Consider the following 12953-nt stretch of genomic DNA (forward strand, 5'->3'; position numbering starts at 1 on the left):
GAGGACTCTATACTAGCTGTCAGTACAGCTATTAAGGTTTGTCAGACTCTAGAGGAGAAGGCGCCAGGCTGTAGACATATTACGCAAAGCCGCAGGTTGCTATGGACTAGTGTGTAGGGTTTAGTGGCATCTAGTGGTGAGGCTTCAGATTGCAACCAACTGAAACTTACCCCATGTGCCAAGCCTGTAAGAGAACTACGGTGATAAGAAAATGCAAAAACACAATTGGCCCTATCTAGAGCCAGCGTTTGGTTTGTCAGTTCTGAGCTACTGTCAAAGAACATGGTGGACTCTGTGGAAAAGGACCACCCTGTTATGTAGCTCTTTCAATGTCACACACTGGTCCTGTAATGATCCCCTCAAGACATGTATTAATATATTTAAAAATACTCTTTGCTTTGAATAGTAATGTGTGTATGATATGGGTTATTTCCCCACAAGAAGTTTAATTACCTGGTTAAAAATGTAAATAACAAAAAAGTTAAATTAAAAAAGAAAGAAAGAATAATAATAATAGTAATATAATACCTCTTTTCCTTCACTCACATTGTAAAATTCTGAATCTATTACTGTTGCACTAACAAACCACCAACAAACCACCTGTAATTTGAGCACTAATTTGGTCCCTTTGGATATCTGTTAGTTGTCTTCTTTGTGGGTTGCTCTGAAAACTTGCATGTTAAAGCGTTGATTGTTGAATCTCTATTATAGCTTATAAATACTACTATTTGGCATTCAACCTATGTGACCCACAATGTTTGTGATTAAGCTCCTCCAGAGGTAGTCCTTCTTAATGAGATGCTTTCAATGTTTTGTCCTTCCTCTGTACATGGAACACTGTTTGTGACATGAATGGCCCTTGAAACCAGACCTGTGATCATTGTAACTGGATTGCTATTGGAGCCAAGAGACCTTGAGGATTCAAATAAAGCCTTTCATGTATTTGTGTTTGTTTAGAGGACACATACCATTTGAATTCATCAAATCTTTTAGTATACTTTTTTGGGAGGGTACTTTGGCTTCTTTTGTCTATGAGATGAATCTGAAATCTTTCTTTTTCAGCATGTACCGGCTTCTGTGGAGCTGTGCATTTCTGAACAAAAGAAAATACTTGAAATTAAAGTGCATAGGATAGATATGAGTTATAATACCTGTGATACCTGGTGTGTGCGTACAGGTAAATATTTACTGTTGTAGATGTATTTAAAAATTGCTTATTTATTTACAGCAGATCTGTCAACCACTCATAGAAGTGACAGTATATATATTTAGTAACAGTAGATATCATTTTGGAACACACCACAAGTCAAACAGAAATGCCAAATTCTTTAAAGTAAGTGTAAAATTTCACAAGTCTGAGTACCTTCACAGTCTTCTCAGAGGTTTATACCTCTGGGTGTCAAGAATTCTCTTTAATTTTTTTCTTTTATTTATGATCAAAGAACATCTGAAAGAGGATTTCAGGTTGTGAGTGCTGGAAAATTCCTCATGACGATGATGTCAGGTTCTTCACACAAATCCAGGTTACCCTAGAGTCACCATTTTTCCTATTTTTATTTATATGTTGTATTGCACCCTTTTGTTTTGTGACTGGTTGTTTAGAGTATTTAGATGTTAAAAGGGGGTTTGTTCTTTTTAATGAAAATATAAATATATTTTTCTTGATTCTTTTAGGGATAAAAAGTTAGAAATCAATCTAACTTGACTTTTTCTTTTCAACAATTTTTCCTGATGGTACAGTGTGGCATAAAAAAGACATGCAAGTTAAGAAACAATTTCCTCCTACATGTCCTTTTCCACATGAACATGTAAATAAACCACACCGTTTGTGAGGCACTCAACTCACTTATATTCTTTCATGTGGATTGCTTTAGTTTGTTAGTTGTAATGTTACATTACACGCAAGTCAAATAGACTGCATACACCACAGTAAGCACTGCTGAACCAATGTCTATCTGTGAGACCAGCCATGACATGAGGATAGGATGTCTTGAGGTTAAAGGTTATTTCAAGTGATTACATCATCAAGATAATGGTCATTACCTCTTGGGATTTAATTCAAACTGCATTATGTCAGATTTATCCCTCCCTTGTGAGGCGTCTTCTCTCACCCATACTATTTTTCAATGTTAATATCTTGCCACTGAGTGCAGACTGTGGGGATTTAATTGCCTCTTTCTCATATAAACTGATCTTAATTCATTTGATTTGCAAGAATTCACCCACGTAAGTCTATTTGCTGCATCTGAACTGTAAAGTTACCCACTAAAAACAGAGACGTTTCTTTATTATGCACTATTAATCCTAAAACCTATCTGAAAACATGTAAAAAGGCATTTAGCTGATACTGTTAGTCATGGTGAGGAATCAACAGAGGGCGCCATTGCATCATTTCAGTAATGTGTCTTAGTTTTAATTAAGTGTTTAACCAATAGTATTTAATTATATAATTTTTTTCATCTACTGCCACTAGTCTTTTAATGGGAATTGAAACTGTGGTGCTCTACTTGTGGGGTTATTATTGGCCTGCTCATGCATGGCAGTACTGTGACAACAACATGGTAAGAGGTGGAAGCTTTATGAGAATCAACACTCCATCATTTCTACTTTATGGCAAACAGCCATTTATTGTCTAAATTGAGATGTCATTTTGCGGTCACCAAAACAATTTGTCATGCAGGTAACAAAGGCTGTTTAGTGACTGAAACTCTTTTTATCTGCTAATAGGCTCATTGGGCTCCTGTGGGGGGAAACTCCAAGGACAATGAAAACAACCAAATGAGGTCTGTGTGGTGAATCTTAGCCATCTGATCAGCAGCATGCTGATTCTGTAACGCAGTTATGGAGAGCAAAATACAACTTGAAAGATGACTTTTATATTAAGAAAAATAGCCCGAGGCTCATGGCCTGCAGTAGAATCAATGCATGATGCAATAAGAAAAATTTTTAGCCTAGATCTGGAAAGGAAAAATAAGTTGTTTAATACAGGGAATGCCATATGACCTGACTAAATATCATATCTTTGAGATAATGAAGGAAAAAGTACTAGATCACAATAACTTACTCAGAAGTAGTAATGCTGCAGTGTATAAATACTCAACTACTAGAAAAAGTTTAAAAAAAATACACATGTATTGACAACAGGTGCTTAAAGCATCAAATTATCATTGATGCTTTAACATGTAAGCGGTAAAGTTTGATGTTGTGTTTGGCCAACATGGAGTTCATTTGAACTGCTTTATGTAGGCCTACCTTGGGGTAGCTAAATCTATAACAATGCATCAGATCTTCTTAAAGTATCAAAAGTAAGTGTTTGTTATGCAGAATGGCTCCTTTCAAAGGGTTATATTATTACAAAATATTATATTATCCTGCATTTTAATGTTATGGTTTCTCAGTGTGGAGGCAATTTCATGTTAGTATGTTATAAAGAGGTCATAAAATGTGATTTTAAAAAAGTCATACGTACAGTAGTGCACCATTCCTGTCCAGCTTCCCATATCATCTTGTTCATGATAATACTGGTATAGTTTTTAATATCACATGAAACATTCATATTGGGATATTTCAGCTTGTTGACGTATTGACGTCATACTGTTACCAACGGCAACAAAACGCATGGCTGAAAGCGAAATTATTACAGACTGCATGGTGGTGCCAAGAAGAGGAGCAGCTTCAGAGGAGTGGGATAAACTGTGGCGTCCTGAATGTTTTAAGAACAGCCCCGGATTTCTCAGATTCTTTTAACGAGTAACTGTGAGTTACCGTCCCTGCGGAGGGAACTCATTCAGCGGCTCCTCTGGCAGCAGCACAGCTTCTCTCCCTCTCCTCTCTTGCCGTGTGCACAAGTGGAATCAGTGTTGTAAAGTGATTTTGTCATAAACCTTTGTTAATGTAAACCTACCTGCGGCTCGACAAAAAACTACATACATGTGAATGTGCAAAAGTTATTGCAGCACAACAGCCTGTCACAGGTTACAGCATAATGATGAGAAGAGGAATGGGAGAGCATAAATGTCCAGGCGGAAAAAATAACGACTCAATTATTTAGGATTTTTACTAAAAGAGAAGGAAATCGCCTGTTGATTTATACATATAGATCCCAGGGTACTTTTGTTTTTTTTGTTTTTTTACTTTTTTGCATTTGGGAGCTGTTTAAATGTGTAATTTGTGGTAAATTTTATTTAGCTGAACCATTAATATTGTATACAGAATCTGAATCTCACTCTGAGTTACTGTTGTTGTTTACAAACTAAAGAAATGAGGGATCATTTTTGTTTCGTTTTTTATTTGAGGGCAAAACTATCACTTAGTTTGCAATTCTATTTTCTTACATTTATAATACTTTTTTTTTTTTTTACTGATTTGTGATATCATCAATAATATCGTTATCGCAAAAACACCCTGAAATACAATATTATTTAAGGGCCACATTGCCCACCCCAACTCCCTAAAATGGCACTCATTTATCAAAACTTTGAGAAGGCCTGATATCAGGTTTTTTTTTTTTTTCCAAGATGCTCTAAAATGGTTAGTTTTGCTATTAAGTTTCCAAAAAATTCTCTTGGGGGCAATTTCCACCTGAAAATGGTCCCCCTTAATTGTAAAAGGTGACTACGGCCCTGCCTACCTCTAAACTGTAGCTATATGATGAAGCCCACTTGGTCACATTCCACCACTGTGTTTGAGTAAATGTCCCACTGAAGATATTTTAAAGTATGAGACACTGAAATGTTGAAATCCTTTGAATTTTTCTGCAGAAAGCCCCCCCCCCCCCCCCCCCACACACACACACACACACAGTAAATCCACGTCAGGTTCCAAGGAATAAGTGAATCAAATGTTAATCTCCTGAGGGGAGGACTAACCAATTTGTGTGCTGCCTGTCTCTCAGCTCCGGGTTGCATCATGCCTGGGAACTTTGCTCCAATGAGGGACTCGCTTTGTGCTTTGTTGTGGAGGCAGGGAGAGAGAGACGGGTGCAGCGTTGCCACCAACAGGACGGGATTAAAAAAAACACACACAGCGAGCAACATCACCTGCGGAGAGAAAACACCGCTTGTTACACTGGATTCCCCCCGTGGCTTTGGAAACAGACACCCTCCACGTTGCTGTGCTTTGGTTATTTAGGAGAAGCGTTGGATATATGGGAGGAAATCCTTAAGTGTGTCTCGGTGTATTGTCACAGGGAAAGGGGCGCCCAAATCTGTCCCTCTTGAGAACGGGACCTTTTTGGAGCTCAAAGCAACAACAATGGACTGCTTCTCCACTGGGAACTCTCTCCTGGCGCCGAGCACACACACATGGGACTGTAGCGTGTCAAACAAAGGCGACATCTGTCTGTTTAGTTGTTAAACAGTGTTTAGTGTGTCGGCGGTCGGAGCCCGTGATGCCCGCGAGGAACAGGTACAACCTGGTGGACGATGTGGCGGACTCGAGGGTGCCGCTGCACAATGAGGAGGCGTACCAGCATGGGATTTCTTTCCAAGCCAAGGTGAAATGATCATAGTTAATTTGACACCGTTTAACCACACAGTCAGGTCACAGTTATTGTGTTGGAGCGGAGTGGCAGGTGTACTGGACCCTTTCAGTGAGGGTCCACCATGAAGTTTGAACGCATGGCAGTGCACTCTGCACACACATGTGATTCAATGCTGCATGTCTGGTGGGAAACAGTAGCATGTGTGTAATCCTTAAACACTGAGGTAGATGTTCTTATTTTTGGTGCTCGGAAGTGAATTGAACTGAGTGTATTTTCAGGTTTTCCCAAGTCATTAAATTATTAACCTCTTAGGGAAGCAGCTTGACAGTTTTTAGTGGTCTCACACACATAGACACACACCAATCCCTAACTTTATTTTTGGCTGTCTGAGCTGATCTGCAGGGCAGGAAACAGAACGCAGTGAAAGAAAGGGTTAAAACATGGATGTGTTGCTGGTCCAAAGTTAAATCACATGGCTGTTTTTTATCTTTTGTAATATTAAGACTGCTTAGGGACTGTTCTTTACTTATCAGAGGAGGGAAGTGGCTGGGATGTGACCTTGGTTTTTTGTTTGTTTTTTACATTTTGACCTTCCCTGAAGCTACACATTTGGAAAATGCATGACTCTCCCTTCACCATAAATAAGTTATTAGATCTTTTTAAGAAATTAGGCTTTGATGTTTGAAAGTTTAAAGTTGAAGATGAAATCCTGGAAGTGAAAAAAGCCTGGTTTCCCACTCTTGTGGTGCATGCTGGTTCGTTTGTGCAAACGGTTTATTTTTGGCCAAAACTTAAATGAGATTTAGACTCAAGTGATTTTGATGAAATACCATAATTTTAAACTAAGATTTGGATTTGATTTCTGATGGAAACGTTCTTCACACATAATGTGTCCAAGGAAGGACCATCAGAAATTTGAAAATCCAACGACAATTTATGCTAAATAGTGTACTTTTTGAGATTCTTTAAGAAAACATACCTTTGGAAGACATGTTGTCTTTAAAAATGGCAGTAAAATGAATACAAAATACAGCCATTTAAAGTTGTATGCCCCCACCCTTAGCCAAAATAAAAGATATAAGTCCCTCCCAAGTGCTTGAAAAATATTTGACATGCCTCCCTCTTTTTGCACCACCCCCTGCCCTCTCATAAATAACGACCAGTCCCTTTTCAAGTAGCATTCTTCGCTCAGTTAGTCTGTCCTTCTTTCTTAATATTTCTTTATCTCACTGAGTGTTTCAAAACAGTCACATAATGCATCCATGACAGTTCTCAGTGCTTAAAATCTGATGGCAAATGGCATCAAGAACACACACTAAACACATCCATCTTCTGAATGAATACATGTAAATAACAATAGTTAAATAAAAAATACAGATGAACAAAAATCCTTCTCCTTTACGAAGTTAACAGTGGATTGATGTTCACATTACTCACTCATTTTACGCCTTCCAACTATTTACAATAGTCAAAATAATAACAACAAAAACAACATGGTCCCCAGAGCAGCTTGATTAATTACACAGCCACAAATTTGAATATAGGAAAGACACAAAGAGCTTGTTAAGAAGACAGAGACAGTCCTTTGTATGGCACATTAAACACATTTTGTCTTAAACAGAGTAGCACTAGGTCTACGTTGTAGACTGTGTGTAGGCAGTTTTTGCCTTTAACAAACTAAAAAAAAATAATCTTATAAATGATAACTAATTTTGCTGCTCTGGATTCCACTTTGGGAGCTGTTGGAGTTAACCGTGCAGCTGTAGTATGTGAGATAACATCATTGACTTTCATGCTCTTCTTTACAGTATGTGGGGAGTCTGGACGTGCCCAGGCCTAACAGTCGGATGGAGATCGTGGCAGCCATGAGGAGAATCAGGGTAAGATGAAAACATCATGTCATGTGTCTTTAAGAGCAAAAGCACACACATGCGTGCACACACATACACGCACACACACTCACATACACACACACACATTCATCATCAGTCCTGTAGTGATTGCTCCATAATGGAGGACAGAAACTATCTTTACAATAACGCAGTAACACACTCAGTATAAAGAGTGTGCATCTGTCAGATGAGATTTGTACTGAGAGTGTAGTGACGCACGCACTGGCCGGACGACAGATCACGACTCCTGAAAGCAATGTGGGGATGAACTCTGCAGAAAGGAAAAGCAATAAGAGAGAGCTGGAATGACTTCTTGTGCTGAATAGTGCGTTGCCCTTTCTAGATACGTTTGTGAAAGTTCAAGGACACAGTGTGTGTGGGCATGTTATCACTGCCTTTGCTTTAAGTCAGACTGTGGCTTGATATCATTGCATTATGTTGAGCTTCACATTTTTTTGCACTTAGAAGGTTATTTTTTCTCTCTGTCACCTCTTTCATTCACACTATCATATCATATAGAGGCTTTTTTTTCTACAAAGCTATCAGTGGTGTCACTGTGGGGATCTTGTAGTCATTTTTTCCCTCTAATTGTCCCAGTGGGCCGGCATTTTTCTCCAAGCCGTTAGCACAGAGCTCTATCAGAGAGCAGGGGTGGTTCTGTAATTTAAGTCTGACTCACTGTACTCACTTGGTTCAGACATGACAAGGCTCTTAGCTGTAGCTGAGTGAATATGCAGGAAGTAAAGGTGTGATTTCTTTTTTTTTTTCTTTTTTTTGAGCTACCAAAAAGCCCTAATGTGCATTTATCCTCTGAAAAATGCATGAGTTTTAGGCATAACATTTAAACTTATTTTGGTGGAATCCTCCCATGTTCATTTCCAATACTTTGTTTTGGCCCCTCTAGCGGAAAAGATTGGGTTTGTAGGTGGCTGCTGTGCTGCTTCAAGTGTGAAACTGTGTGTGTGTGTGTGTGTGTGTGTGTGTGTAAAATCAGAGGAAGCCCGCTGTTAAAAAGAGATATTTTAGGCAAACTAAACCCATCTACAAAAGTAGGTCTATGGAACAGAGACAGAGCCAGACTGTTTATGAGTCTGTGTGTCTGTGTGAATGGGCTGAGTCTGCAGATAGTGCCTGTTACTTCCTGCGATTCCCAAACTGACAAATCAATAAGGTTGTAAAGTAAACATGATCATCTGGGTGATACACCGCAGGCTGAGGCAGAACGTAACACAGCAGCCATGCAGGTACAGGCAGGCGGGGAAGATGCTTTTGATTGCTACAAGAAAAAGATGTTCTCTCTGAAAAGAAATACATAACCTAGTTTTTGTGTCAAATGCAGAACTCTTTCAGCATATACTTCTGTGATGTTACTATTTAAAGACACGCGCACACATACACAGTGCATCATTAGTGCTTATTTATGTCCGAGTGTGTGGATGCATACGTGTTGGGTTTGTGTATAATTCGTTCCCTTGTGGTCCATAGAAAGCCTTGAATCAATAATGAATGAGTTAGTGTATTTAGGTCGTAACTCTCAGCCTTTTGTATAGAATATCTTTGTTTCTGAATGACTAATGAATGAAGCTGCTGTGTGACTAATGAAAACAGCAGAGTCTACCTGATGGGAAAGACTGGTCAATAAAGAAACAAGCTCTCATTTATTAATGTGTCGTGTGTTTAATGCGATCGCAGCTGACAGTGACTACAGAGATGTAACTATTTTAGACTTGTATTAGTACACTGACCACTGGATGACTTCAGCTTAGATTTTACTCATGTCATGACATCTCTGTAGTTGAAGCTTAAAAGCAAGACTATATGACTTTCACTGAACAGTGGCCACTGTGGCCACAAGTGGTCATTGCAAGATAATGGGAAAATAAAATCCCCTTAATTTTGCAAGATTTCTTTTGAGTCAGTTGCTCTAATTAACATCAATATGGTGTTCTGGTGGCCTGAGGGTCAAAAGGGATGTACTTTGTTCAAAGGGATAGTTTATCATTTTAGGAAATATGCCTATTTGTGTTCTTGCTGAGAATTAGATGAGTAGATTGATACCTCTCTGTAAATGTTAGAAACAATGGTTCATCTGAAAATGAAGGGAACTTTTCTTGCATTCCTCCATTCTGAACGAAGAATCCAAAAAAGGCAAACATTCTTCATGAACTGAAGTCGTGGGGGTCAGCGTTTAACAACAGCAAAACACCATTTACAAACTCTCACACAGTTTGTGCCAAGTGTTATTTATCCAATCAAACGCTCAGTTCTACACATGCATTTTAGCTTCAACGATACAATGTATGCCTGAGCATGCGTGTGTGTATGAGCTGCGCTGAGGTGTGCCCAGGCATGCTCCTCGGCCGTTCATGAGACTTTTGTACTGACAGGTTTTAAATCATAAGCCCAGTTCAGACCAAAGATTCGCAACAAGACGAGTTGAAACAGACAACTGCTCGCAATGCGCCGTTCTGAGATGTTCTAAAAACCCGGCGGTTTACACCAATGCAACTAGATGGGATGGTGTATCATCTCTATGCAACAACTCTCTGTGCCTCCGTTCTGATTTCCAGCTTTTCAGCCTTATTTTGTGGCTGAATGTAATTTGTAGCATCTTAAAATATGAATGAGGAATAGTGATAGTGAGATACTGGCTATGGCAAAAAACATAAAATAAGCATCAGATGGACTGTATTCCTAATAGATACACCACAATAATATAACGCCAAGTTATCAGTGAATGAGAATGCGTGTGGAGGGCAATAAACACTTACAGCGAGCAGCAGTGACCCACCCCCACACCCCCAGTCTGACACTGACACACCATGAGGACAGAAACAGAGCACCTGCTGCAGCAAGCAAACACGCCATCGGCGGTCGTTTATACTTGACCAGCAGACTTCACTACAAGCAGACTGGCTGTAGAAACAGGTGATGTTCTTTACATACTAAAACCTTCCCCCCGTCCATTTGACCAGCTGAGTTGCTGGTGACACGATCAGCCGGCTTGAGTCGAGCTCAGACCAACCAGTTCACACCGCTGCATCTTCATCTCGTCGTTAATCATTGGTCTGAAACTGGGTTTAAAATTCATTAAGAATGTTTCCATTTTTTGGATTTTCCGTTCATCATTGAGGCATGTGAGAAGAACAGTTATCCTTATGAATTCAAGGTAACACGTGGTGGATAAAGTACAAATAGTCATTTTGCAGGTGAAGCATTCCTTTAATATGAAGCTACAGCCAGGAGATGGTTAGCTTAGCTTAGCATAAAGACTGAACAAAAACAGATGTGGAAAAATCTACATTTTTGACCCATCTCTACAGGTTGCCTGGCAACCTAACTGTGATGACAATACTCCAGTAAGTGGACTGCACTCGGCCAAAAAAGTCCAACACGTAACATTATGGTAAAAAAAACAACAACATTAAAATCTTCATCTCAGCAAACTGTCTCAGTAATGCTAGCTACACAGCAACAAAATATATCTAAAGTTTTCTAACTGAAGCTAGCTAACAAAGGCATCATAGGCTACCGGTCACACCAGACAGAGTGAGGCTGTAGCAGTAAAACCTCTGTGCATTGAAAGTTAGTGAGCCGAGCATGTGTTTTACTGCTAATGATTTAAAGTTTTTATTTATAAGGGGGAGCTTGAGTTTTTTCTTCTTTCATTAGTTAAATAGTCTCCTTTTAAAAAACAGTCAATGTCCTATGGAATTGCCAGTGCACATTGTGTGTGTGTGTGTGTGTGTGTGTGTGGTCCCTGGTTTCAAACACATGGGGAAGTAAAGATTGTATTTTCGTGCCAACTGCTTCTTTTTTCGGTGAACCCTCTCACACTGTGCCTACACTGACTGAATGCAAACACATGAGCATTTCAGGGGGCGTGCGTGTGCGTTTAGGGTCGGTTGCCAAGTCAAATGTAATTAGCTTTGTGTAACTGAATATTGACTGGCCTTGCTGACTTTCTCCTCAACTCTTTTCACAAAAGCAAGGGACTTGTCTTTAATTTAAAAGCGCAACCCTTTAGCTGAGGGACTGTGCAGAGGAGTAGAGTGTGATTAAAGAGAGTGAGGAATGAACTGATGGCAGTGAGGAGAAAGACTTGAGAGGAAGTCCCGGAACTGAGAGGGCTTGCATGGTGGCTGGCAGAGCCGTAGTCGTTTCATCTCCCTCGGCTAATCTCTTTCGTCTCAGTCGATGTGAGAAAACAGGAGCAAACATGAGAGGAGAGAGAGCGAGGGGGAGAGCAGACAACACAGCCTGATCGTCTCTGAGCAAACAGAGAATCTGGGTTTGACAGAGCAGAGGAGCTGTGCTAGTTGAGTCAAGTCCTCATACACACCTGCCATTCCCACAGCGAGGAAGTGAAAAGACACAATTTTGTATCCTGTGGATCTTTTCAGAGTTGTGTTTTGTTAAACCTTCTCCCATTATGGCTGACTGGTCCCACTGTGTTGGTTTATAAGAATTTGTTTCATTCAGTTTGACCAGTGGCACAGAAACCATCCCGCCCCAGAGCAGTGTGCAAGTGCATTCACACACGCGTTTGTATTTATGAATGTGTGAGTGTGTGTGTGTGAGAGAGAGAGCTCCAGTGCTCCATAATAGCGAGACCCCTTGCATTCTAACAGCCTCCGCAATTGATTAACGAGGCTGAATGACAATGGCTGCCGTTGCTGCAGCCCACATGGAGAGGTTTGGTGTAGTCGTCCACAGCTCACTGCCTCAGAAAAGGACGTGTGTATATACTGGAACTTCCTTGGGAAACAAGCATGCACTATTTACAGGAGGCCGCTGTCTCTTCACAAAGGAAACAAGTTTAAGGCTATTCTCTCCTCCTCACCCCTGTCTTATGTTTCTGTCATTCCCCTCTCTCTTACTCACCCCCCACCCCTACCCTACCCTCCATCCACTGCTGTTTTCTTTCCATCCCCTCACTCTCCTCCTACCAAAATAGACTGTCTCAATTTAGCCCATCTCTGCTATCTACTCAGTGCTGACAGGAATAGATTTTAGGCTGAGGGCAGGCTATGCATGCTTCCCTTTGAATTTTGATCGGCTCTAATGGGATTTTAAGCCTCCCTCGCATGTCCGTCAGGATGCAGCCGCCTTCCTCAGACTGCCAAGAGTCTCGCTAGAAAATGACATGGCTCCCTTTCTTTCTGCATTTGTCCCTGTGTCTGTCTGGAACATCTCATGAGAGGGTCTCTGTCTGCCGTGCGAGACAGAAGCAAACCTAATGTGTTTTTTTGGTTCCTCCATTTCAGTATGGGTCCATTGAGCCTGTGTGTGTGAGCATGGTGAACTGTCATGACTCAGTCAGGAGCAGATGTTTGGTTGTCAAAAAGGATGTAGTGGGGAAACACGCACTACGGACCTGTCAGAGTGCAACAGAAAATCTCACTCTGCCTTTGTTTTACTTTGTCTTACCTTTGTTTTACTTGTCTCTGTGCTTCAGATTTAGACTTTTTAGATTTTGACTTTTAGATTTTGAGAAGCAGTGACAGTTACATTGTGTTGAATAAGTATTGGCATTTCATCTTTCAGTTGCGGCCTGGGTGCAAGGATTTGTCAAGAGA

The 12953-nt window shown here is 40.3% G+C and overlaps 1 protein-coding gene across 1 annotated transcript in view; it reads left to right on the top strand.

Annotated features, from left to right (window-relative positions):
* The first annotated feature begins 4961 nt into the window (after positions 1–4961).
* LOC117270189 (carboxyl-terminal PDZ ligand of neuronal nitric oxide synthase protein) overlaps positions 4962–12953 on the top strand; it is an 82225-nt gene continuing 74233 nt past the window's right edge. The window contains exons 1-2 of the mRNA XM_033647704.2: positions 4962–5494; positions 7291–7362. Of these exons, the coding sequence (XP_033503595.1) occupies positions 5390–5494; positions 7291–7362 (177 nt within the window). The 5' untranslated portion in view covers positions 4962–5389. The remainder of the gene's footprint in view (positions 5495–7290; positions 7363–12953) is intronic.

This window comes from Epinephelus lanceolatus, chromosome 19 (genome assembly GCF_041903045.1).
Source record: "Epinephelus lanceolatus isolate andai-2023 chromosome 19, ASM4190304v1, whole genome shotgun sequence".
In the NCBI taxonomy this organism is placed as follows: Eukaryota; Metazoa; Chordata; class Actinopteri; order Perciformes; family Serranidae; genus Epinephelus; species Epinephelus lanceolatus.